At 40.1% G+C, this 27,289-nt stretch overlaps 1 protein-coding gene across 5 annotated transcripts in view; it reads right to left on the reverse strand.

Annotated features, from left to right (window-relative positions):
• ZFP82 (ZFP82 zinc finger protein) overlaps positions 1-27,289 on the reverse strand; it is a 96,584-nt gene that overhangs the window by 15,157 nt on the left and 54,138 nt on the right. For 2 of the 5 annotated variants that reach the window (XR_016390859.1, XM_030761370.2), the window contains exons 1-5: positions 16,527-16,745; positions 15,909-15,969; positions 6,943-7,028; positions 5,370-5,496; positions 3,230-3,322 (exon numbers count right to left, since the gene is read on the reverse strand). The exons of 1 other annotated variant lie outside the window; for it this stretch is intronic. Coding sequence is in view for 3 of the 4 variants with exons in the window: in XM_030761370.2 (XP_030617230.1) it covers positions 3,230-3,322; positions 5,370-5,496; positions 6,943-6,951 (229 nt within the window). In the remaining variant the exon portion in view is untranslated. Of the gene's footprint in view, positions 1-3,229; positions 3,323-5,369; positions 5,497-6,942; positions 7,029-15,908; positions 16,501-16,526; positions 16,746-27,289 lie in introns of those variants that run through there. 2 more of the 5 variants (XM_030761371.2, XM_089902293.1) reach the window with 2 other exon arrangements.

The following is a 27,289-nucleotide window of genomic DNA, read 5'->3' on the forward strand; positions in this document are numbered from 1 at the left end:
GTTTAGGCATTTTATTATTAACCACCTTGCTTTGTTGATACAAGACTAGGATATAGAAGATTTGGTTCCAAGGTAATCCTATTTGCATTTCAACACTGTGGACAGAGTACAAAGATCTGAAAATAATAAAACCTAACATCCGAGGAACTGTACTTCTGAAGTATCAATTTTAGTCACATCCTGAATAAGGCCATAGTGAATGCTACCATTGAATAATCCTCATTCTATTCATGATCATCTTTCTGATTTCACTGAGGAAATAACAATAGAAGAATATGCTGTCCTCTCTCCACTACCCAGACCAACTTACTTGCATTCATAACTACATTGTTTTCCCTTTAATTCTCTCTTGTTCCCTGGATCCTATCCCCTTCCTCCACTCCCACCTCAAGGACACTGCTTCCAAATTTATGCTCTCTCTACTGCATCAATTTCCCCCACCTACAGAATCATTCCCATGGGCACACAAACATGGTCTATAATTGCACACCATAAACTACACTGCTTATAACCCAAATCCCCAGTGTAACTACCAACTCCATTTCCCAGCTTCCCTTCATACATACTTCTTCCAGAGTTGTCTTACACCCATCTCATCACTGCCTTACCTACTCTTTTTTTCTTTTTTTTTGCGGTACGCGGGCCTCTCACTGTTGTGGCCTCTCCCGTTGCGGAGCACAGGCTCCGGATGCGCAGGCTCAGCGGCCATGGCTCACGGACCCAGCTGCTCCTCGGCATGTGGGATCTTCCCAGACCGGGGCACGAACCCGTGTCCCCTGCATCGGCAGGCGGACTCTCAACCACTGCGCCACGAGGGAAGCCCTACCTACTCTTATTAAGTCACTCCAATCAGGTTTTCACCCTGACTCCACTAAAATCACTCTTGACAAGGTCACCAGCATTCTCCATCTTGCCAGAATCTGGGGTCAATTCTCATCCTCATTCTCTGCTCCTTCCATTTTGAAACATTTTCTTTTGTTTTTATCAGTGGCTGCTCCTTCTGCATGTCCTTTGCGGCCCCCTCTTTCTAACGTCTGAATAGGGGAGTATCCCATGAATCAGTCTTTAGGCCTCTTCTCTTTATCTGCTTTCTTCTACCTGCATGTGTTCCTTAGATGAACACATTCAGACCCATGGATTTCAATTTTAACCATAAAGTGAAGACACCCAGATGGACATCAGGCTGTAACCTCTCCCTGAGCTCCATGTGTATATACATATTCAGCTGCCTACTCAGCATCTAAAACTGGAAAAATAAAAGACAATTCAAACTTAAAATATCCAAAACAGAAACTCTCAACGTCTACCTGCCAACCTGCTCTTCCTATCTTCCCTACCTCAGTAAATTGTGCTTCCATTCACCTAGCTTTTCAAGCTAACACCCTTATCTCCTCCTTTGATATGTCTTTCTTACTTACTGCATTTATAAGTCCATCAGCATGTTCTTTTGGGACTCCCTTCATACATAACCTGAGTCTAACAGCTTCTTACTACCTCCTACGGCTGCCAGCTTTATCCAAACCACCATTACTTCCAGTCTGAACTGAAACTGCTTCCACACTGGTCCTTCCTACTTTTGCACTTGACCAGAGGGATCATTTTAAAACAGAAAGCAGACTATAGCTTCCAATTTCTCTTAATGATTATATTATATGGCCCTTGACTAACTCTGACCTCATCTCTTATTACTTTACCTTCCTCTCCCCCATGTTCTAGCCATAATGGCTTTCAAACATGCAAAGCTAACTTCTTCCTTAGGCCTTTTCTATCTGCTCAGAATGCTCTTCCTCTAGAGTCAAATGGCTTGAGCCCTTACTTCACATCTCTCCTCAAATACCGTCTCCTCAAAAAAACCTTCCTTCATTTGTCCACTTTTCTATATGCATTTATACTTCAATAAAACTTAACTAAAAAGAAGAAAGAAACAAAGAAAGAAAAGGAAAGGAAAAAATAATGACCTTGTTTAAGATGTCTAACTTTGAATCAACAGTTGTTATTTTGGCTAAATATTTCCTGACTAAACTGATATTATCTTATTCACTTGGAGCCACTGTATTTCATTATTTTTGTAGTATTAACAGTTGTAAATATCATTTAATCAGATGATAGAAAATAAGTTAGGGTTGGGAAAAACAGCATACTTTTCTTTCCTTTGGTAGAAAGTGAATCAGAATGTATAACCTTATAAACAGTATGGGCACTGAAATGGCTCTGGTGTTACAAAAGAACTTTTAGCCTAAAATGAGTCTCCTCTGTCAGACCTGAATATAACACAGAGCAAAATATAAAGTGACAACATATATCTCTGTATCAAGAGTTTTAAGGATCTTTCTTTAACAAAAGGTCCAAAGAGAGATGAAAATAGCACAGAGGTAGAAGCTAAACCAAGGGATCATTTTCCATATAGTCTATTACATTCATGTTTCTTCCTGATGTGAAGGTAGATATATACATACATGGAAAAAGGTAAATAAAAATGATATTCTGTAAACTAAGGATCTATCTTCTAGAGTAATTCACATGAAACTTCAGTTGCTGATAAAACGTATGATATTATTACCACGTCAAGAACACTCATCTCCATAGTCTTCTATTTCCCATTTTTAATTTTATGAGAAAAGTTAGGGAAGAAAGGCTTTCCTGACCATAACTAAAACAGTTTTCCCATCCCATACCATTCTCTATTCCCTTACTATGCTTACCTTTATTCATAGTACTCCCTTATTACCTAACATTATATTTTCTATTTACTTACTATGTTTCTGTAAATCAGGGTAAATCCTCATAGGGACAGGGATTCTAGTGGTTTTATTTACCACTGTATTCATGGTGTCCAGCATAGTGCCCGGCTCAGAGCCCAGTTGGTCGATAGATCTATCTGTCTGTCTGCCTATCTATCTATACATGCAAAAGAAGAAATCAAAATATAGATAGAATAATATTGGGAACAGAGAGCACCTTTCCATACCTTATGCCCCCTTCAAAGGGGAGGAAAATTAGAGAGAACAACAACAATGAAAAAAGGAGAGTGGTAAATAGGATACAGTAGTACTATGAGTAACCTCAGCTAAGTCCTTAATTTGCTCCCAGGATCTCAGACCTTTTCTCCTTAGGCCATGGTCTTTCAAAGTGGGTTTTCAAAACAACATCAGAAGGGTGTGCCTCTTCCTTAACTACAGGGAAGTTTTCTCTGGCGGTGGTTTCCCCTACTCTATTGGCCCTCATTTACCTGGATATCGTCTTCTTCCTTTCCTCACTACTTTCCAGGGCTCTTTTCCTTGCTCCAATAAGGAAATCACATCTGGTTTAGAAACAAAGCATCCTGGACAGAAGAAAAGAAATGTAAGGTAACGTGGAAATAAAAAATAAATTCACAATTACTTTGATTCAGTTTTGGTTAAATTTTTAATAAACTATAGGTCAAATGGTAATTGATAAAGACTTTAGAACAAAGAAAAGTGAGGTGATTAAAAAACATCATGTTAATATTACATAAGAAATGGAGATTGCAGAGGGAGGGAAAAGGTCTTATTTTCATTTATATTCACACAAGTACTCCTTTTCTTGAGAGCAATAGTGGTTGACAGACGTCTGGGTTCAAATTTTGCCTTTGCCATAACCCAGTAGTGTGACCTTGGACAAGTTACCACTCTGCTTTATTTTCCTCACCTATAAAATAGGGATAATTATAGTACCTATCGTACATGATTGTTGTGCAGGTTATATTAATATATATCCATATCTAAACATTGCCTAGAATATACACTAAGTGCTACATATATTTTATTAGCTATTATTTATTATAATTGCTTTTTTTTTTTTTTTTTTTTGCGTTATGCGGGCCTCTCACTGTTGTGGCCTCTCCCATTGCGGAGCACAGGCTCCGGACGCGTAGGCTCCATACGCGCAGGTTCTGGACGCGCAGACTCAGCGGCCCAGCCGCTCCACATGTGGGATCCTCCCGGACCGGGGCACGAACCCGCGTCCCCTGCATTGGCAGGCAGACTCTCAACCACTGCGCCACCAGGGAAGCCCCTATAATTGCTTTTTTTAACATCTTTATTGGAGTATAATTGTTTTACATTGTTGTGTTAGTTTCTGCTGTATAACAAAGTGAATCAGCTATACGTATACTTGTATCCCCATATCCCCTCCCTCTTGTGTCTCCCTCCCACCCTCCCTATCCCACCCCTCTAGGTGGTCACAAAGCACCGAGCTGATCTCCCTATGCTATGCAGCTGCTTCCCACTAGCTATCTAATTTACATTTGGTAGTGTATATATGTCCATGCCACTCTCTCACTTCGTCCCAGATTACCCTTCCCCCTCCCTGTGTCCTCAAGTCCATTCTCTATGTCTGCATCTTTATCCCTGTCCTGCCCCTGGGTTCATGAGAACCTTTTTTTTAGATGCCATATATATGTGTTAGCATACGTTATTTGTTTTTCTCTTTCTGACTTACCCTGTATGACAGACTCTAAGTCCATCCACTTCACTACAAATAACTCAATTTCATTTCATTTTATGGCTGAGTAATATTCCATTGTATATATGTGCCACATCTTCTTTATCCATTCATCTGGCGATGGACACTTAGGTTGCTTCCATGTCCTGGCTATTGCAAATAGTGCTGCAATGAACATTGTGGTACATGACTCTTTTTGAATTATGGTTTTCTCAGGGTATATGCCCAGTAGTGGGATTGCTGGGTCATATGGTAGTTCTATTTTTAGTTTTTTAAGGAACCTCCATACTGTTCTCCATAGTGGCTGTATCATATAATTGCTATTTTAATGAGAGGAAAATAAGAAGTTTCCTGAGACATTTACTGTTTTTTCTTAGGATATTCATACAGTGTTACATGCAAAGTTCTTGGATTTTTAACTTTTAATCATAAAAGTAGGTTGGAGTGAATATGTTTGTTTACTAACATAAGACATGAGTTCTCTTGAACTGTAAATAAATCCGGTTGATACCACTTACCACTAAAAAAATTATGTGTTCATCTGAGAGTCAGAGAAAAACCAAGATATAAGGTCTAGCTATTTTCCTTATAGGTATACCAACAAATAACAAAACACCTATAGCAATTCCAAGTTCAGATACAAAGTGAAGCCTGCTTTCTTTGACACAGATTTCAGACCCAGTCCTTTCATCATTAAGGAAGACCTGAAGGCCACATAAGGATGGGCAAGATGAATACGCTTAGTGAAGGTGCTCACTTCCCAACAAAAAGAGCTCAAACCATTCCCTTGAGAACAGGGAGCAGAAATTTAGATAGTTTCTTGAAAGATATTCCTGAAATTTCTAGAGAAGAAAGCTAATTTTGCAGAGAACAGAGTCTAAATTTCTAGAGGCAGATAACCTTACCCAATGAGACCAAGTTGCTGTAGTTCTCCAACATTACATCTCTATACAAATCCCTCTGTTCCAAGTCCAGGTAGTCCCACTCCTCCTGAGAGAAATCTATGGACACATCACTGAACATCACTGATCCCTGAAATGACAAACCATAAAACTGAAATTAAAGAATATTTGTTTTAAGATGGGAGAAAAAAATGGAAGAGATACTGCAGGAAATGGATCATAAAGCAAGCAAACAGGCTTGGGCTGGAAGCCCGTAACACAGTAGTTAGGAAATGAGTGTGCTTGAAGCAGGATGCCTATATGTTCCTGAAGGATCCTGTTGCTACAGATACAGCCTCTTGTATACTCTAGCATATCTTAACTATCCAAACACATCTGGGAAATAAATAATCAGTATGTATGCATGTATTTATGTATGTATGTATTTATTTATGCTGTGCCAGGTCTTAGTTGTGGCATGCAGGATCTTTAGTTGCAGTATGCAGACTTCTTAGTTGCAGCATGCGGACTCTTAGTTGCGGCATGCATGCGGGACCTAGTTCCCTGACCAGGGCACAAACCCGGGCCCCTTGCACTGGGAGCGTGGAATCTTACCCATTGGACCACCAGGGAAGTCCCTCAGTTTTCTAATTAAATGAAATACTGTGTATAAGCCTTCTGTCTGTTGTATGTCTCCCTCACAAATTCTCAAAATATGTGTTCTTCCACCCTTTCCCCTTAAAGAACAAGATTTTTTAAAAAAAGTTTTCCTATGATATCTCTATGTTGGAAAAGGATCTGAATACAATTAAAACTTTCTTCCAAGTTCACCATTGAATCAGATCATAAACATTTCCCCATTTATGACAAATTCTTTTATGAAATTTAAAAAATTGGTTGTATAATAGTCTATGCAATAGATATCTGCATGATCTTATCTATCATTTTCCATCCCTCACTGTATGCATTCATTATTCCCGAGTTAGAGGATATTGATGTAGATTCTGGATACTGGTGATCCAGAATCACAAAGATGTCATTCTAGACTAGCTCATCCAGTTCCAATATAAATGGTATACAACTCTTAGGGATTTCCAGAGAAGATACTTGAGCTCCCTGCATACAAGACCCAACCATAATCCTACCTAGTCCTAAAAGCCTCATAAAGCATGAGATCTCACCATGTACTGAGGCTGAGGTCAACCAACAGCAAATCTTACCTACTTGGAAAACTCAAGTTTGGAAAAAATTTAGCGATTTCCCATGAGCAGTCAAATGGGCCCATACTCTCTCAACTACTCAAAAGAGATGGTGAAATGTCTCCCTAAAGGGATTTCATTTCTGCTCCACTGCAGCTTTTAGCAGAAGACTGAGCACATATAACAGATGCTGAATGATTTGTTCAATGAATACATGAACAATGACTGGAAAAAAGAGGACTCACAAGGAGGGCATTGTACTATTTATTTGGCCTCATCTCTCACTGGATTTGGAGGAAATGGGTCCTTAGATGGGGCTCTGATAAGTAAGAAGTTTCAGGATAAAGAAAAGTTTATAGGAACTTAACTTCCAGAAGGTGAAAGAAACAGCAACTTACATGGGCCATGGTTTAGAAATTCAAGAACTGGTCAGTCCTCCTTGGGGTTTACTTGCCTGGAGAAGCACAGTTCACAGAGGCCAGAGCTAGGGGGAGAAAAAGGGGGCCATGAGATAGGCCTCAGAACTCTCAAAATGACTCAGTTTAATATATTCTTTCCCCTCCCTGGACCTCCCCACCACACACACACACACACACACACACACACACACACACGGAAATCTGAGGAAGTATGGACAAATCTAATCCCTACTTATAAATTTCAGGGCTGATAAGGGACCACATCATCTAAACCAGAATCTCTTTCAAAACCTCACAAGCCTGCTTAAATTAAACAGATACAAAGAGAGAAATCCATAGGACCAATGCTAGCAGCCGTTACCACTGAGAAATTACTGCACTGGCAGCCCTGCCTGCCTGCAGTCAGAACAATAACTTCCAGAATCCTCTGGGCTCATAACTATTTTCAATCAGAATCATCCACATTGCTTTCCTGGATGACTTCATCTGTCATTCTGTTTCTTACAACCTAGGCTGAAGAGGTGTGAATTCATGTTGTCAGCAGTTAGACAATAACATATATCTATTTATCAAGACTTTTCACAAGAAAATGAAATAAAAGGCATCCAAACTGGAAAGGAAGAAGTAAAACTATCTCTATATTATATATAGAAAATCCTAAGGACCCCACAGGAAAACTGTTAGAATAAAAGAATTCAGTAAAGTTGCAGGATACAAAATCAATTTACAAAAATCAGGTGCATTTATATCTACTAATAATGAACTATAAGAAAGAGAAATTAAGAAAACAATCCCATTTATAATTGCATCAAAAGAATAAAATAACTAGGAATATATTTAACCAAGGAGGTTAAATAGACCTGTACACTGAAAACTATAAGACACTGATGAAAGAAACTGAAGATGATGCAAATAAATAGAAAGATATTCAATGTTCATAAATTAGAAGAATTAATATTGTTAAAATGTCCATACTGCCCAGAGCAATCTACAGATTAAATGCAATCTCTATCAAAATTCCACTGGAATATTCCACAGAACTAGAACAAACAACCCTAAAAGTTGTATGGAACCACAAAAGGCCCCAAATAGCCAAAGCAATCTTGAGAAAGAAGAAAAAATCTGGAGGCATCATGCTTCCTGATTTCAAACTATATTACAAAGCTACAGTAATCAAAACAATATGATATTGCCCCCCCTGCAAAAAAAAAAAACAGCTATATAGGTCAATGGAACAGAATAGAGAGCCCAGAAATAAAACCCATGTGTACATGATCAATTAATTTACAAAAAGGAGCCAAGAATATACAGTGGGAAAAGGACAGTCTCTTCAATAAATGGTGTTGGGAAAACCAGACAGCCACATGCAAAAGAATGAAACTGGACCACTATTTCATACCATGCACAAAAATGAACTCAAAATGGATTAAAGACTTGAATGTTTAAGACCTGAAACCGTAAAACTCCTAGAAGAAAACGCAGGAGGTAAGTGCCTAGACATAGGTCTTGGTGATGATTTTTTGACACTAAAAGTAAAGGCAACAAAAGCAAAAATAAACAAGTGGGACTACATCAAACTAAAAATCTTCTGCACAGCAAAGGAATCATCAACAAAATGAAAAGGCAACCTACTGAATAGGAGAAAATATTTGCAAATCATATATCTAATAAGGGATCAATTCCAAAATATATAAAGAACCCATACAATAGCAAAAAAAAGAATCTTGATTAAAAAATGGGCAGATCTAAATAGACATTTTTCCAAAGAAGTCATAACAGATGGCCAGCAGGTACATGAAAAGATGCCCAACATCACAATTGTCAGGGAAATGCAAACCAAAACCACAATGAGATATCATCATACACCTGTTAGAATGGCTATTATCAAAAAGACAAGAAATAACAAATGTTGGCAAGAATGTGGAGAAAAGGGAACCTTTGTGCACTGTTGGCAGGAATGTAAATTGGTACAGCCATTATGGAAAACAGTATGGAGGTTTCTCAAAAAATTAAAAATAGACCTACCATATGATCCAGCAATTGCACTACTAGGTATTTTCTGAAGAAAATGAAAACACTAATTTGAAAAGATTTATGCATCCCCATGTTCACTGCAACATTATTTACAACAGCCAAATTATGGAAACAACCTAAATGTCCATCGATGGATTAATTGATAAAGAAAATGTGAAACACACACACACAGGAATATTATTCAGCCATAAAAAGTATAAAAGTTTGGCGTGGTTGGGGTTGGTGGCTGACTTCGCGGGCGCACGCCCTGGCCCACCGGCCGGATGGATTTGGACCTCCTGCGAAGGAAGGCCGGCCGGGGACGTGTCTCCCGCCGGGCGGAAGGGGCGGGGGCGAGGTGTGTGCATTGCCGCTTCTGCCCCCACCCCTTGATTTTATTTATTCAAGAAATAAGGGAATAAAGGGAAATTTGACAAAATACCCTGGCCATTTTCAGAGTTGAAGGCATCCACCAGGGATACTTCTGTCCCCAGCATCTACCCGGGCGGCACAAGTGGCACTGGCTGGAGCCCACCTCGACTCCAGGGGATTATCCCTCGCGCTGGATCAACACCAGCCTCAGGCCTCACCCCCATGTCCCAGCTCCGCCCCTCCCCTGGTCAGCAGTTTGGGTCACCGGCTGTGCTCCTCGACCCTTCTCTGCAGAGGTCACTGAGCGACCTTGGGGCGAGACGGGTGGGCTTATTTTTCAAGGCGGAAGAATACTAAGCGGTTTCAAGATTGCAACTTTTTCAAGAAGGGAAAGTCCCTTCTACTTTGGCCCGTTAAGTTTTTTCTTCTTTTTCAGTAAAATTTATGGTAAGAAAAAAAAAAAAGAATAAAAATTTGCCATTTTCAGCAACACAGACGGACCTTGAGTGCATCATGCTAAGCGGAATAAGTCAGACACAGAAAAACAAATACTGTATAATCTTGCTTATATGTAAAATTAAAAAAACACAAACTCTAACCAAGCTCACAGATACAAAGAACAGATTAGTAGCTTCCAGAGGTGGGGGGATGGGAGGGGTGGAGAGGATGATATGGTTGAAGTGGGGGGGCAAAGGGACAAACTTCTAGTTTTAAAATTAATGTCATGGGTTGTAATGTATAGCATGGTGATATAGTTTATATATATATATATAATATAGTATTGCATATTTGAAAGCTTCTAAGAGAGCAGTTCTTATCACAAGAAAAAGAAAATTGTAACCATGCATGTCTACAGATGTTAACTAGACTTACTGTGATCATTTTGCAATATATGCAAATATCAAATCATTATGTTGTACACTTGAAATTAAAACAGTGTTCTATGTCAATTATACATCAATTAAAAAAAGAAGAGGAAAAAAAGGACTTCTATATGATAGGTATTTTATATGTTAATTGTATCTGCAGGATTGCTATGTAGTATCGTAATTATCCTATCTATGCAATGGATCAGAAAATTCACACTAAAAGAAGTGAAATCACTTGCAGAAATTCAGTTAATAAGTAGCAAAGCTGCATTTGAAATCCTTATTTTTCTAACCACAAAGTCAGCTCTCTTTCACCTCTAGCTCTTGCCCCTGAAACCCAGAATCTCTTGTCCCAGTGAGAGAAACATGAGGAGGTATGACTCACTAAAACATAGAAATAACACATCAAATTACCTAAAGATATTAAACCTCATTTTAAGAGTACTGATGTCCATATTAGCAAGCCTATAAGGATATGAACATTCTAACCTGTAGACTGCACAAAATTTAAAGTAGGTACAAGCAGCATTTAAACCATGAAAACCCTTTGATGCAGAAATTCTAACTTATGGGATTAAAGAAAATATTAAATAATTGTATATATGGACAAAAATGTAAAAGTGTGCTGACAGACATTATTCCTAGGGGAAAAAAGCTTTCCAGAACTGAAGCATCCTTCAGTAGAAATAGATTTAATAAATTATAAAGCATCCATAGAGTGAAAAAACTTTCCATTTAAAAATTATGATGTAGGGCTTCCCTGGTGGTGCAGTGGTTAAGAATCCACCTGCCAATGCAGGGGACACGGGTTCAAGCCCTGGTCCGGGAAGATCCCACATGCCCCAGAGCAACTAAGCCCGTGCGCCACAACTACTGAGCCTGCATGCCTAGAGCCCGCGAGCCACACAAGAAAAGCCCCCGCAATGAGAAGCCTGCACACCACAATGAAGAATAGCCCCCACTCGCCACAACCAGAGAAAAGCCCACACGCAGCAACGAAGACCCAATGCAGGCAATATAAAATAAATAAATTTTTTAAAAAATTTTAATAAATAAAAATACAAAAATTAAAATTATGATGTAGATCTTTAATAGGAAAGATGGAAATATGTTTACTACATGTTGCTGAGTGAAGAATGCAGGTAACAACAGTTGTGAGTACTGTGATCCTGTCATGGCAGGTAAAAACACCTATATGTATCTATATATTCATGTATGTGCAAAGTAATCACTAAATGCTAACCTTTATTATTAAAAATTTTTTTCGATTGAGGCATAGTTGATGGAAAATATTATATAAATTTAAGCTTTAGAAAGTACACAGACATACAAAATATTCAAGATATGCAGTCTTTAGAAAAATAAAATGAAATGTTATTATAATTATATTTGTAAAGTATACATATATATTGGCATAAAGAGGTACTAACAAGCATCAACACACAGAAAAAAATCTGCAAAGATTGCTATTTCTACATTTTTTCTTCTTTTTGCTTACATGTACTAATTTTCTTCTTTTTGCTTACATGTACTTCATAATTTTCTTTTTTGCTTACATGTACTTCATAATTTTCTTCTTTTTGCTTACATGTACTTCATAATTTTATATGGCCATATATACCCTTGAAATATATATATATTTTAAAATTTTATAAACAGGAACTTCTTCTTCAAGTAGGTGAAAGAGATTTTTTAAAGCAGTCATCCCTTGAACCTGGAGGAAAAAAGCTGCTATTTTTTCATTTATTTCAGCTCCCAATATCTGAACCAACTCTATGATTTCTAAGTTTCTGCTGCCTCTCATAACTTTTTTTTTTTTTTTTTTTTTCCTCTCATAACTTTTTGACTGATGAACTTATCTTGGTTCTGAATTAGTCATTTTAGTCACGATGCCCTCCAAAGAGCTAATGAATTGTCTTTCTTCTGTTGGTCTCGCCCTGCATCAACGTCATGAGGAAAAAATAAACTGTGAGACAAAGCTTATTACATAAAATCCAATGACCTCCACAGAAATCTGATGGGTTTGGTACTATTTGGTCACAACCTGATAGTGCTTGCTATAATCAGATGATGTCTCCTTTCCAGGAACTCCCAAGCCATGCCATCAGACTTCTTCATTGACTTTATTTTAGTCTTACTCCTGTAGAGGTTTATCTACCTTGATAGATAAAAAGCAACTTAAGGATTTTAGTTACTGTATTTTCCCCAAGCACTAGCACAGGATCTGGCATGATATGAGTTCTTTTTAAATGTCTGATAATTTAACCTAGAAATTCCAATTCTAGGAATTTATCCTTAGGGAATATTTGTAAAAGTATACACAAAGGAGTATATGCAAGGAAGTTCTTCAAAGAATAATTTATAACCAAAAGAATACCTAACAATAGTCAACAAGCTAAATAAATTATGTTCCACTGTATGATGGCATATTATACAATTATTAATAATGATGATACTGGTTCATATTAATTAATGAAGAAAGATATCCATGATAAACTGCCAAGTACACTAGGCAGACTAAAAAGAATATGCACAATGTTGGGAGGTGATTGACTCTCACATATGAAAAACACAGGCTTTGTTGTCAGGATCCAGTATGTGAATCTAAGCTCTGACAGTTATCAACTAGGAGGCTTTGGACACGTTACTAATTTTCAGTGCCTCTGTTCCCTCATAGAAAAACTGGAGAATAATAACAGTATCTAGGGGACGTCCCTGGTGGTCCAGTGGTTAAGACTTCGCCTCCCAATGCAGGGGGTACAGGTTCGATCCCTGGTCAGGGAGCTAAGATCCCACATGCCTGGAAGCCAAAAAATGAAAACATAAAAACAGAAGCAATACTGTAACAAATTCAATAAAGACTTTAAAAATGGACCACATCAAAAAAATACAGTATCTATCTTATAGGGTTGTTGTGAACCGTTAATATAAAGAACTTAAAGCAGCTTATTATAAGCACTGAATAAAATGAAAAACATGACATGTCCATTCTATTTATTAAAGAAAATTATCTTTAACAATTTTTAATTAAAAATTTTAAATTTTTGATAAATCATCTCTAATAATTTTTTTTTAAGGAACATTTATTTTTTGGCCGCATTGGGTCTTCATTGCTACGTGCAGGCTTTCTCTAGTTGCGGTGAGTGGGGACTACTCTTCGTTGCGGTGCGCGGGCTTCTCATTGCGGTGGCTTCTCATGTTGCGGAGCATGGGCTCCAGGCGCGCGGGCTTCAGTAGTTGTGGCACGCAGCCTCAGTAGCTGTGGCTCATGGGCTTGGTAGTTGTGGCTCGCGGGCTCTAGAGCGCAGGCTCAGTAGCTGTGGCGCACGGGCCTAGTTGCTCCACGGCATGTGGGATCCTCCAGGAGCAGGGTTCAAACCCGTGTCCCTTGCACTGGCAGGTGGATTCTCAACCACTGAGCCACCAGGGAAGCCCTCTAATAATTTTAATACTAGCATGCCCTTTCTCTTTTTTCTTAACAGTAAATTTTTTGAGATTTTCACAACTGGCCTTTCTTAACAGCATCAATAAATTTTAGAACTAGGCTTAAGAAAGTAATTAACAAAAATCAATGCCTCCATAACTAAAAAGTGTAAATTCTTGAAAAGTTTTTCAAATTAGAGGGGAACCATTGCACTCCCCTTTACCCTGTATAGGCATAACAATATAATAAATCTTATGACTGCACTGGATTGCTTTTTCATAGTGTTGGAGAGTCTTTATCTTTTTAAATAACCAATTTTTATGATTCTATTTTGCAAACCAAACATATATACACAAGTGCACAAAAAAATATTTGGAAAAACAAACATCAGAATTGTAATATTCATTAACTCTGGATGATGCGACTAAGGGCATTTAAAATTTTTTTCTTAAAACTTCCTTAGGTTCCTGCATTTTTTTTCTTTTTACAATAAACCTGCATGAATTCTATCATCAGAAACAAAAATTAAATTACTATTTCCATACAAATAAAATAGAGTTGGGAGAGGGAGTACCTTCCAGTTGTTAAGAGAAATGTGAGTCATAGGCCTGTGACATGAGAGGGTTCTACACACACACACACACAGACACACACACACGCACACACAAATTAGCATGGCAGAAATAAATAACTGTTCTTTTACTGTTCATCAAAACGATAAGCTATCTTCACAATCCTTCTCCTGTAACTGAACACAATGAAGGTAAACAGCATTCCCAAATTTAGAAAGAGTATACCAAAGCAGACAGAACAGTATTTGGTATGCAACGGATGCTTTACCTCCTCCTTTCTCCACTGAATAACTATTAAATTTTCATATTAGATATATCATTGCAAAATGTCACACAAACCCCTAGTTTATTAAAAGGAATTCATACATAACTAAAAATGTCTTGAGTCATCTTGTTCAAAACTTTAACTATTGCTTAAAATTGATCATTTTACTTCTTTTCCTTCTCATGAGTCAATACCAATGGCATAAAATTGCATCATATGGATGGAATGTGATTTATTTAATAATTTCCTATAATTAGACACATTTTAATTGATCTTATCTTACCTTATTTTATTTATTTTTGGCTGCACCACGCAGCTTACAGAATCTTAGTTCCCTGACCTGGGATTGAACCCAGTGGCCCACGGCAGTGAAAGCGTGGAGTCTTAACCACTGGACCCCCAGGGAATTCCCATAGATACTAATTTTATATAGTTCTTATTTCAAAGAACATTCTCAGACATTAGCCTTTGATTCTAGGCCAATGGATCTGAATCTTTTTGGGTCATGTTTGATAATCTCATTAAATTATGCACTTCCTTCCCAGAAAAATGGCATATTATCAACTATTATAATTTCACATACAATCTCAAAGGGTTTCTGGTAAAGTGAAAGCCCCAAATGGATTTAAATTACCACTAGTTAAGAATTCCTATTCAAACCATTTGAGTACCTCATTTTGTTTTTAAATTTTTATTGGAGTATAGTTGCTTTACAATGTTGTGTTAGTTTCTACTGTACAGCAAAGTGAATCAGCTATACCTATACATATAGCCCCTCTTTTTTGGATTTCCTCCACATTTAGGTCACTGCAGAGCATTGAGTAGAGTTCCCTGGAGCACCTCAATTTTTTAAACTAGGAAATGTTCAACACAATTAGCATGGTATTTCCATTTTTCCTGATCTATTGGAGGCCGATGGGGAATTGCTCCAAATCACCACTTAACAACAAATAGCTAATGTTTATTAAGTACTTATGAAGTATCAGGCACTGTTATAAGACCTTTACACATAGTTAAAAAAAAGAAAGCTCTCAGAAGTAAGGGGAAGTATCTGCCACATGGATATATGCATATAGGCACTAGGGAGGGGAACTACATATCAAATTAATGGACAGGTCATACTAAGCAGAAGGAAGCAAATGTTTACAGGTTCTAAAAAATAAAAATGCATTTCACAGAACAAGTGGAAATACCCGCTCGTCTTGACCTTGACTTTTAAGTGGGCAGTAGGAATTCATTCCTCCTCCTCATCAGAACCCTTTTCTTAGTGTGACAAGACTGAGGAAGAAGGGAATCTTAAGACAATATAGGCCTTCCTTGGAGCCCTGCCCACGCCGGCTAAATTAGGGCACGTCACGACCGCATCTGTCCCCACCACCCACCACCCACTCACGCCCAGAGTAAGGAAGAGGAAGGGTACTGACTCTTACCAGTAATAGAGAAAAGCCAGGGCCACGGTTGTGCGGAGAGGGAATTCCGTGGCTCCGAAACCTGCAGGTGGAAAGTGCGGAGCTGTGTGAGCAGCCGTGCGTGTGTCCGCGTGCGCCCGCCGGAGAATGTAGTGCGCTGGGAATACTCCCAGGAGCCAGCCTGGGGGGCATGTTCAGTTCTAACATTCTTATCCCAAGACGGGTCTGAGTCTTTTTGCTGGGAGTCTTTTCTCTGGCTCTCAGTTACCTGACTGGGGGCCATTTCTCTGCGGCTGGCAGAAGATTCAGCCGTGACGCTAGGGTCGGAGTCACCCAGTCCACGGCAACCGACGGTCACACAAGAGGCTCTGCACCCCATTCAGTCACACAAACGCCATCACCCACTAGTTCCAGCCTCACAACCGCACACAGTCCCGATGCCATACCCCGGTGAAGTCACGCCCACAGACACACCACACCGTTACACCTCCGCGGTTCTCACGCCCACTCGGGGCTGAGATGCTGGGCTCCCAACACTCTGAGGTGCTGTAGCGCTTCCCTTCCCTCTCCCTCATCCCCGGGCCGCAACGCCTTTCCTACCGATGGCCAGAACAAATGCTCCGAGCCAGGACTGCTCACCTGGGGCACCGAACCCGTCTCACGGTGATGCCCAGTGGAAGAGAGCGCGCGACACCTCAAGTAAGTCCACAGCCCCCGGAGCCTAACGGGCCGCGCGCGGGGCTTGTTGGGAGCGAAGGCTGCACGCACTGAGTGCGCAGGCGCGGCCGAGCCCCAGGGGGCGGAGCGTCATTGAGTGAGCTGCTTTGCGTGGGATGTGTCGAGTGAGCCCGAGATCCAGTCGCTCCTCAGTGGGGCGGGGTTCTCGGCTCTTTGTCCTCAGGAAGTCGCGGCTGGGCCGGAGCGGGGCGGGGACGGACTACAGGCGCATTAAAGAGGGATGTGTATGCGAAAATAGGACTCTCCGCGGGGCCAACCGGAGAGGTCCATGACCAAGGACAGCGCTTGTGTATCTGTCTTTGGAGTGGTTCCGGATGCGATTTTTTTCATTGAATGTGGCTGGTTGTGTTTGAGATGGTGCGACTGCTGGGATTGGAATACGGTTTATGAAGATTTTATGACTGGAATTGTGTCGGGCTGTGTCGGACTGAGAATGTTGTGAGGGCCTGTGAGATAGTGGAGCTGACTGTGAGTGCATGAGGTTGCGTTTCTGTGAACGTGTCTGTAATTGAGCATTTCTGTGGCTCGGTTTTGATAGATTTGTTTTCCTTGGGCCTTCTCTGCAGACCCTGGATGTGAGTCACTCAGTGTGTGTCTTAGAAACGACCTGCCTGATTGTGTGGCGAGTGTGTGTGCTTCTGGTATGTTCCTGCAGGACTGAGGAGGTGGCTATCTGGATGATTGGATGTGACCAGGAGCCTCATTCTCCTCAGCTCTGAAGAGGGAAAGGAATATTGCATCTTCAAGGAGCGTCAACTTTACTGAAGGATTTAGTGAAAAAACGGATTTTTCTGGGAAATCATTTCACATTTAATCACAGGCTTCTTATGGAGAAAAATGCAAATAAGCATTACTTTAAAAATAAGATTTCAAAGGAAATTTCGGCATAGAGTAGTTGATTTGCTTCTGCCCCAAATTCCCATGAGTGGGCTTTCCCTCTCATGGGAAAGGGGGTTTTGTTAGGAAGATTTAAGAAGCCCTAGTCTATGCAAAAACATCTTTACACAAAAGAGAAGCAGTATGGCTAGAGCAGACAGTCCAGGATTAGGAAGTCAGATATCTTGAGTCCTGGATTAGACACTATTTTCCCTATGTTCAAGGAGGGCAAGAAAGACTCAAAGCATGAGTCCATACTGACATTACTAATTCAAATTTAACATTACAGAGTTTTATTCTTACTTTTTATTTTATATTTCTGCTTCTTTTCTCTAACAGAAATCCTAGTTCCTAGTAATATTAACATACTTATTTATTTCCCTTAGCCTAGAATTGCTATAAAATAGTTGAAAATTGTAATACCAATATTATTACTAACAATCAAGCCAGTAAATATAATTTTAGACTGTAGTTCTTTTAAAGCAGGGGTTGGCAAGCTATAGCCTGCAGGCCAAATCTGGCCTGCCACCTGTTGTATAGCTAGTGAGTGTCTATGGTGTCTGTGTTTTTTTAATGGTTTAAAAAATCAACGATAATAATCAAGAATATTTCATGAGGTGTGAAAATTATATATTTCAATTTGGGTCCTACACAAAGTTTTATTGGGACATAGCCATCCTCCTTTATGTATTGTCTATGGCTACATTTGAACTACAAGGGCAGAATTGAGAAGTTAGTATAGACTGAATGGCCTGTGGATTCTCATTATTCATGGTAGTTATATTCTATAAAGTTGTTGCAAACACTGAATTAGTGAACTGTTGCTCCTAGCAGAGAAACAAAGTTAGTTTCCTATAAACATCTGGTCACAACATTTTCCTCAACCAGTCAATACATAACATTGTTTTATGTGTTTCTATTTAAAGACACTTTTTATATGTTATTGATTTATTGACACTGTACTCAAGGCCAACAACAGCATAACTCATTCCTGAATGAAGTTTATCTAACACATGTATTGTCTCTGTAAGGCACATCTCTGTAATCCTTCTTGCCCTCAGGAACACTAGACAGCACTTCAGCGTAAACTTGGGGACCATTTTAAACAGCAAAATCACCAACAAAAAGCACAAAGATGAGGGACTTCCCTGGTAGTCCAGGGGGTAAGACTCTGTGCTCCCAATGCAGGGGGCCAGGGTTCAATCCCTGGTCGGGGAACTAGATCCTGCATGCATGCCACAACTAAAGATCCCACATACCACAACTAAGACCCAGCACAGCCAATAATAATAATAATAAATAAATAAAATTTTTTAAAAGCACAAAAATGAGAGGAATAAAGAAATACTAACAACACTGAGAAAAGGATACTTGTTTATGGTATAAGAACAGAAACAAGGGCTTCCCTGGTGGCACAGTGGTTAAGAATCCACCTGCCAATGCAGGGGACACAGGTTCCAGCCCTGGTCTGGGAAGATCCCACATGCCGTGGAGCAACTAAGCCCATGCGCCGCAACTACTGAGTCTGCGCTCTAGACCCCGCAAGCCACAACTACTGAGCCCGTGTGCCACAACTACTGAAGCCCGCGTGCCTAGAGCCCATGCTCCACAAAAAGAGAAGCCACCTCAATGAGAAGCCCGCACACCGCAATGAAGAGCAGCCCCCATTCGCCGCAACCAGAGAAAAGCCCGTGCTCAGCAACGAAGCCCCAACGCAGCCAAAAATAAAATAAATAAAATAAAATAAATTAATTAGAAAAAAGAACCGAAACAAGAAGGCAGAGGGTCCCCTATTTGACTTCAGCTGAGAACATGTGTGTCGGAAGACTCATTGGTCATCAATTTTCACATGCCAACGAATGACTAAAAAGGTTCTGGGAGTATTGACTCTGGGGTTACAAATGAATTTTAGCGAGTAGGTTAGTTTGCAAATATGGAATCTGCAAATAATAAGGATAGACTGCATTTACTATCTGGCCTTTTACAGAAAAAGCTTGCTGTCTCCTGTTTTAGAGTATATCCTTCTTAATTATAGAGTGTTTAAAAACTACTTGAAATAATTCTTTTCCTGTGCCATCAATAAATTCCATAATTAATTATAACCCATTAAATAAATTGAAATCCATAAACAAGAGAAAAAGAAGAATGCCAGCTAATAAGTTTGTTTTACATGGCTGTGAACTCTGCTTCAAGTACATTTACAATATTTGGATTTGATGAAGATTTTTGTATAGAATGACGTTTTCCTTTAAGTTCACATTCATTTCTATTGTCTTCTCTCATGTCACCTATCATCTTCAGTTAGGTAAGATAGTGACATTGTTAAAATGGATACATCTTCGTGGCATGAAGGCTAGCCATTGGTAGGATAATATTATAACACAAGTTATCAGGCAATACTGAGTTTTCTTTGAAGTCAGTGTCTATCTGATTTTTCCCAATGCTTAATGTTTGCCTTGCCTGCTGCTGACCAGCACTTCTGCTTCTTTACAGAGCCTTGACACTCATAGTGCCACTTGCATTGGTAGAACAAGGTGCCCAGAGAATAGCTTTTCCAAAGCTGGGCAATAGCTGGGTGAATGAGTTCTAATTACAGAAGATGTGCTGGTAGTTTTTGTGCATCCTCAAATGTATTTCTACTGGTCACTCTCCAGGGAGGGAGGGCACTGTTGCACTGCTCACTCCTTAGGTGTAGATTGCCTAGACTAAACCTCATATTTGCTTACTAAAGAGCTCTGCATCCAATTTCAGTGTGTGTGTGTGTGTGTGTGTGTGTGCGCACGCGCGTGTGTGTGTGTTCCCCACACCGCCAAGCAATTCTCGGACACCAGCTGGGTGTCCTGCAATTGGACTCAATTCTGATTCTGTGTACCTGGAGATAGTGTCAGATCCCAGAGGTTAAGGACCCAGTCCTACACCTCCCCACCCCCAACTTCAGATGCCAGTTGCAGGCATCTGGCACCCAGGTTATCACCTGTGCCTCTGACCAACGGGTTATAGATTGGAGATTTGAACAACCCCCTCCTTGGGTTTGATTAATTTGCTAGATCAGCTAACAAAACTCGCAGGAACATTTTACTTGCTGGATTACTGGTTTATTATAAAACAATATAACTCAGGAACAGCCAGATGAAGGAGATGCATAGGGAAAGGGCACATAGCTTCCATGCCCTCTCTGAATCTCCATGTGTTCTTGCACCACTATCCCTGAATCTCCACGTTTTCACCAAATCAGAAGCTCTCTGAACCCCATCCTTTTGGGTTTTTATGGAAGTTTCATTACATAGGCATGATTGGTTAAATCATTGGCCATTGGTGATTGATCCAACCTCCAGCCCTCCTCCCCTCCCTGGAGGTCAGGGGTGTGGGACTGAAAGTTCTGACCCACTAATCACATGGTTGGTTCTTCTGGCAACCAGTCTGCAGCCTTAGGTGTGGTCCATAAGTTACCTCATTTACATACCAAGAGACATCTTGATCACTTTCAGCACAGGATATTCCAAGGGTTTTAGGAGCTCTGGTGCAAGAAACAGGAAAAAGACCAAGTATTTGTTTCTTATAAATCACAATATCACACTTACTCTCCAACATCATTGTTGCTGTGAGCAGGTATGTTTCTGAGTGTGAAGTGCTACTCAGAACTGGCAGGACAAGGCATTCTCTTAGTGACTTCAAAGCCTATGAGAAATTGCAGGGAATTCCCATTGCGGTCCAGTGGTTAGGACTCTGCACTTCCATGCCGAGGGCGCAGGTGGATCCCTGGTTGGGGAACTAAGATCCCTCAAGCCACAATGCGCAGCCAAAAAAAAAAAAAGAGAGAAATTGCAAATGTATTCGTATCTTTACTGCAAATTTTCACATATTATTTAATGCAATGAAAGAAAGCAATAACAAACAGTTGAACATAGCAATGGAAAATGGATATGAATAGGCAACTAATAAAAGAAAAAATGCTGCTAATAAACACACAAATTTAATCAAGTTAGTGAGAAGAAATATCTCAAAAGAAATAGTTAAAATGAATTTTTTTTAATTAGGAAGAGAAAATTTTAAAAGATGTAGAATACCAAGGTAGGCATAGAAGTGGAAAACAGCCATACTCATGAGCACTGTTTAGTAACATGTCTCAAAGGCCAGTGATTCAACTTTTAAGAAGTTATCCTAAGGAAAATTGGGACAAATGAACAAAAATATGTGTGAATGCTTGTTCACCACAGAATTGTTTATAATACTGGAAGTAATACCTGATCAGGGAAGTAGTTAACTTTGGGGGTCCCAATATAAACTATTAATCTAGACAAAAGATACTATATATAGATTTGTCTGGAGATGAATGATGTATAAGTATATATTATTTCCAGATTAAATTAGATTGTGCAAATCACCTAGACGAGAATGACCTTTATTATGTTTTCAGGGGAAAATTTACTTCCTAGATATCCACAATAAAAGAAAAGAGTAATGAATCTATTTGGTATATTATAAAATCTATTCATGTAATCAGTGTTTAAATGTCACTTGAAATTTTCTTATATATTATGAATAACACACTTAAAATAACATAATGAACATTTAATTTATTGCATACCCTTAATAAATATGCAATTTAATGGATAAATAATTTTTTTGTACTGGATGTGGCTCTTTATTTTATACCTACATATTGATACATTTTCCCTTGATAGGGAAGTGGTGTCATTCTTTCTAATGTAAGGAAAAGTTAAATATTTGACATTGTTCATAGTCCCTGGAAAAGAAAATGTGACTCCATCTTCTGCTTGGTTTTTTTAGGTTTTGAATTATATATCCTGGCCTGAAATTCATTTCATACAGAAAATGACTGCAAAGCTTCATTTTCCAAATAGATGATGCCTTCAGTGCATTCTTTCTCTAGCCTATGTGCTGGAAAAGGGGCCAAGGAGGAGGTTACCAAAGCATAATTAAGGTATCAGGAAGATGAGCTTCCTAGCATTTTAGAATAAACCTGGGCTACAGGCAGAATTTTTGGCTTCTTGCAAGTAGAAAATACACTTGTGTTCTCTTGTGAGCCTAGAAGATGAGTCAAACTTACCTTATTAGAGATTATTCCCATTTCTCTGTTCAGGAAGCCACCTGCTTTCTTGTCTGTATTTCTCCTCTAATGGAGGTATACCAATATAAAGAAAAATTAAAGTGACTTGACTTGATGCCTCTGCTGCAATTTGGACCATTATTTTTCCTGTGATACAACAGTTTTCTCAGCCTAAATACCATTTCAGGCCAAGTGATTCATAAACAAAAACATAATCTCAAACTACGTAGGAATATGAGTGCATATTGGCTGTTTAGGCCAAGGCAGTGAGATACCACAGAGAGAGAGAGAAAGCTCTTCGGTTTGGGACTGTGGATTTCAGGTTGGTGGTCATGGTGGGAGATTTCAGCAATTGGTTTCTGAGCTAACATAGCATATTGTTCATCTATAGCTATTTGAGAATCCTTGGAGATTTGCTGGAGAGGGATGACAAGTGGCCATTCATTGTGTTCAAGTACAGATAATTGTTACCACTCTGCTTCCTTTAGATTTTAGTACTTAGAAAAGCAAACCACATTTTTTATCTTGTAAACAAATCTATGACCAAAATTCCAGTGTCCCTCCTATGCATTGCGGAGCACTGGCTCTAGGCACTTGGGCTTCAGTAGTTGCAGCATGCAGGCTCAGTAGTTGCAGCACATGGGCTTAGTTGCCCCGTGGCATGTGGGATCTTCCCAGACCAGGGATCATACCCGTGTCCCCTCCATTGGCAGGTGGATTCTTAACCACTGTGTCACCAGGAAAGTCCCTTTTTTATTTTATTATTATATTTTATTTTGGCTACACTGCACAGCTTGTGGGATCTTAGCTCCCTGACCATGTACTGAACCCCGGCCCTCAACAGTGAAAGAGCCACATCCTAACCACTGGACCGCCAGGGAAGTCCCTATTTTAACTATTTTAAAGTGTACCATTAAGTGGCATTCACAATGTTGTGCTTCCATCACCAACATCTAGCTCCAGGACATTTCATCATCACCCCCACCCCACCCCCAAACAAAACAATCCCATATACCCATTACATAGTCACTTCCCATTCGCTACTTCCCTCCAACCACTGGCAACCACTAACGTATATTCTGTGTCTATGGATTTCTTTTGATGGTGTTCCATTAAGTCCCAGACTGGATAATTTCAAACGAGGTGTCTTCTACAATAGTTCACTGATTCTTTCTTTTTATTGGTCTACTCTGCTATTGAAGATCTCTATTAAATTCTTAAGTTCAGACATTGTATGCTTTAGCGCTAGGATTTTTTTTTTTATGATTTCTGTTTCTTTGTTGAACTTCTCATTTTGTTCATACATTGTTTTCCTAATTTAGTTTAGTTGTCTGTCTGTTCTTGTAGTTTGCTGAACTTCTTTAAGATGATTATTTTGAATTCATTGTCAGAGTTCATAGATCTCCATTTCTTTAGGGTCAGTTATTGGAGCTTTATTCGTTTCCTTTAGTGGTGTTATGTTTACCTGATTTTTTGTGATCCTTGTATCCTTGAGTTGGTAACTGCACATTTGATTAAATGGTCTTCTCTTCCAGACTTTACATCTTTGCTTCAGCAAGGAAAGAACTTCACTAGTTTACTCAGCTTGGGATACTGGATTGGTGAGCTGGTAGCATCCATGAGCAGCTGGGGCTTGCAATCAGGGTCTCTAGATGGGTGAGGCCACTGCCCATGCTCTGAGGTCAGGGGTTGCCACTGCCTAGGCTCTGCTGTTGGGTGGAGTCACTAGCTGGGCTCTGCAATCACTTCTGGTCACATGGGGGTATCAGGCTGTGTTCCCTGACAGGGCAGTGCCACTGGTTGGCTTCTGTGATTGGGCAGGGTGACAGGCTGTGCTCTAAACTGATCTTGGTTGGCTGGGCCTCAGGTTGTGCTTCCTGACTAGATGCTGCTACTGGCTGCAGTCTAAATTCAGGTAGGGCCATAGGCCGGGCTTCATGGTAGGTTGGGGCCTCAGGCTGTACTCTGCAATCAGCAGGAGCTGCAGATTGTGCCCCAAAGTTGGGTGGGGCTTCAGGCTGGGCTTTGTGACTAGGTACACTATTGGCTGTGCTCCACTATTGGGCATGGTCACTGGACAGGCTCTCTGGTCAGGCAGGGATTCCTGTTGTACCCCACAGTTGGGTGGGTCTGGAAACTGTGCTCCATGGTTAGGCTGGGTCATTGTTCAGGCTCTGTGACTGGGTGGGGCCACAGCCTATGCTTTGCAATTGGGTGGCGTCACTGGCTGAGCTCCCTGCCTAGGCAAGGACCCAGGCTGTTTTCAGTAATTGGGCAGGGTTGTGGTCCGGGATCTGCTACTGGGTGGAGGTGTAGGCTGGGCTCTGTGGTTGGGCCATAGGATGTGCTCTGCAGCTGCTGAGCATCTGTGGCTATACTCCCCAGAGGAATGGAACTAGATGCTATGCTCAGCTGTTTGGTGGCACTGTTAGTTTGCAACCCTGCCTAGGTAGGCCAAAGGATATGCTCTGTGGGTCCTAGGTGTCTGTGGTCAGGCTTCCTGGTGGGGTGAGACTGGTAACTATGCTTAGCAGTTCCTCTCCTGCCGGAGTGGAGCCACGGAATGGGCTCCATGGCCAATACAGCTCATTGGCTGGGGATCCAAATCAGGTAGAACTGCTGACTGAGCTCCCTGGCCATGGGACCACTAGCTCAGTTTTACAGGTGGGCAAAGCTACTAGCTAGGATCTTTGCTCAGGCACTGCTGTAAGCAGGAATACAGTCTGTAAAGATCTAAATGCTGGTTGCTTCTTTGTCCACCTCCCTTCTTCATCTCTATCTGATCACTTGTGGTAGAACTCTATAGGCTTCCTTAGTGAATCCCATGAGGTAAGACCTGAGTGGTTTTCCTGGAAAGTGTCCTACAATGCTGGGAAAGCTACATGTCCACCTTGGGTCCTCTTTTTCCCAATGGAATAACTGTAGGTCTGGGGGGTCCTTCTTGGTAGAGTGTTGTGCTGGCCTGGGGGAGGAGCAATGTGGTCAAAAGGAAGCCACTCTTCTTACCCTTCTATTGTGGTTCTTCTCATTCTTTGTGATCAAGCAGGGGTGCTTCAGCTCAACCCTGGGCTCTGGGATTTTCAAAATAGTGTCTTGTCTATGGATAGTTTCTGGTTGGTCTTCTTGTGAGGGGGATTGATGTTGGGAATGATCGATGATGCCATCTTATGTGCCCAGTCTCTAAAATGTTCAGTTTCCAAGAAAAAATTGTGACACATGCAGAGAAACAAGAAAGTGTGACCCATACACAGGAAAAAAGCAAAAAACAGAAAATTTCACTAATAAGGTTCAGACAGAAACTTCAAAGTAGCCATTATAAATATCTCAAAAGAACTAAGTTAAACCATACTTAAAGAAGTAAAGGAAATTATGATGAAAATGTCTTACAAAAATAGACAACCCTCAGAACGCAGAAAATATTTGCAAATGAAGCAACCGACAAAGGATTAATCTCCAAAATTTACAAGCAGCTCATGCAGCTCAATATCAAAAAAACAAACAACCCAATCCAAAAATGAGCAAAAGACCTAAATAGACATTTCTCCAAAGAATATATACAGATTGCCAACAAACACATGAAAAGAATGCTCAACATCACTAATCATTAGAGAAATGCAAATCAAAACTACAATGAGGTATCACCTCATACCAGTCAGAATGGTCATCATCAAAAAATCGACAAACAATAAATGCTAGAGAGGGTGTGGAGAAAAGGGAACCCTCTTGCACTGTTGGTGGGAATGTAAATTGATGCAGCCACTATGGAGAACAGTATGGAGGTTCCTTAAAATACCAAAAATAGAACTACAATACGACCCAGCAATCCCACTGCTGGGCATATACCCTGAGAAAACGATAATTCAAAAAGAGTCATGTACCAGAATGTTCACTGCAGCTCTATTTACAATAGCCCGGAGATGGAAGCAACCTAAGTGTCCATTGACAGATGAATGGATAAAGAAGATGTGGCACATATATACAATGGAATATTACTCAGCCATAAAAAGAAACGAAATTGAGCTATTTGTAAGGAGGTGGATGGACCTAGAGTCTGTCATACAGAGTGAAGTAAGTCAGAAAGAGAAAGACAAATACCGTATGCTAACACATATATATGGAAGTTAAGAAGGAAAAAAAATGTCATGAAGAACCTAGGGGTAAGACAGGAATAAAGACAGAGACCTACTAGAGAATGGACTTGAGGATATGGAGAGGGGGAAGGGTAAGCTGTGACAAAGTGAGAGAGTGGCATGGACATATATACACTACCTCATGTAAAATAGATAGCTAGTGGGAAGCAGTGCATAACACAGGGAGATCAGCTCGGTGCCTTGCGACCACATAGAGGGGTGGGATAGGGAGGGTGGGAGGGAGGGAGATGCAAGAGGGAAGAGATATCGGAACATATGTATATGTATAACTGATTCACTTTGTTATAAAGCAGAAACTAACACACCATTGTAAAGCAATTATACTCCAATAAAGATGTAAAAAAAAAAAAAAGATGTGGCACATATATACAATGGAATATTACTCAGCCATAAAAAGGAAAAAATTGAGTTATTTGTAGTGAGGTGGATGGACCTAGAGTCTGTCATACAGAGTGAAGTAAGTCAGAAAGAGAAAAATAAATACCATATGCTAACACACATATATGGAATCTAAAAAAAAAAGGTTCTGAAGAACCTAGGGGCAGGACAGGAATAAAGATGCAGAC

Source organism: Delphinapterus leucas, chromosome 20 (assembly GCF_059928025.1).
Source record: "Delphinapterus leucas isolate spDelLeu-1000000601 "Yukka" chromosome 20, BTC_Dleu_Yukka2, whole genome shotgun sequence".
In the NCBI taxonomy this organism is placed as follows: Eukaryota; Metazoa; Chordata; class Mammalia; order Artiodactyla; family Monodontidae; genus Delphinapterus; species Delphinapterus leucas.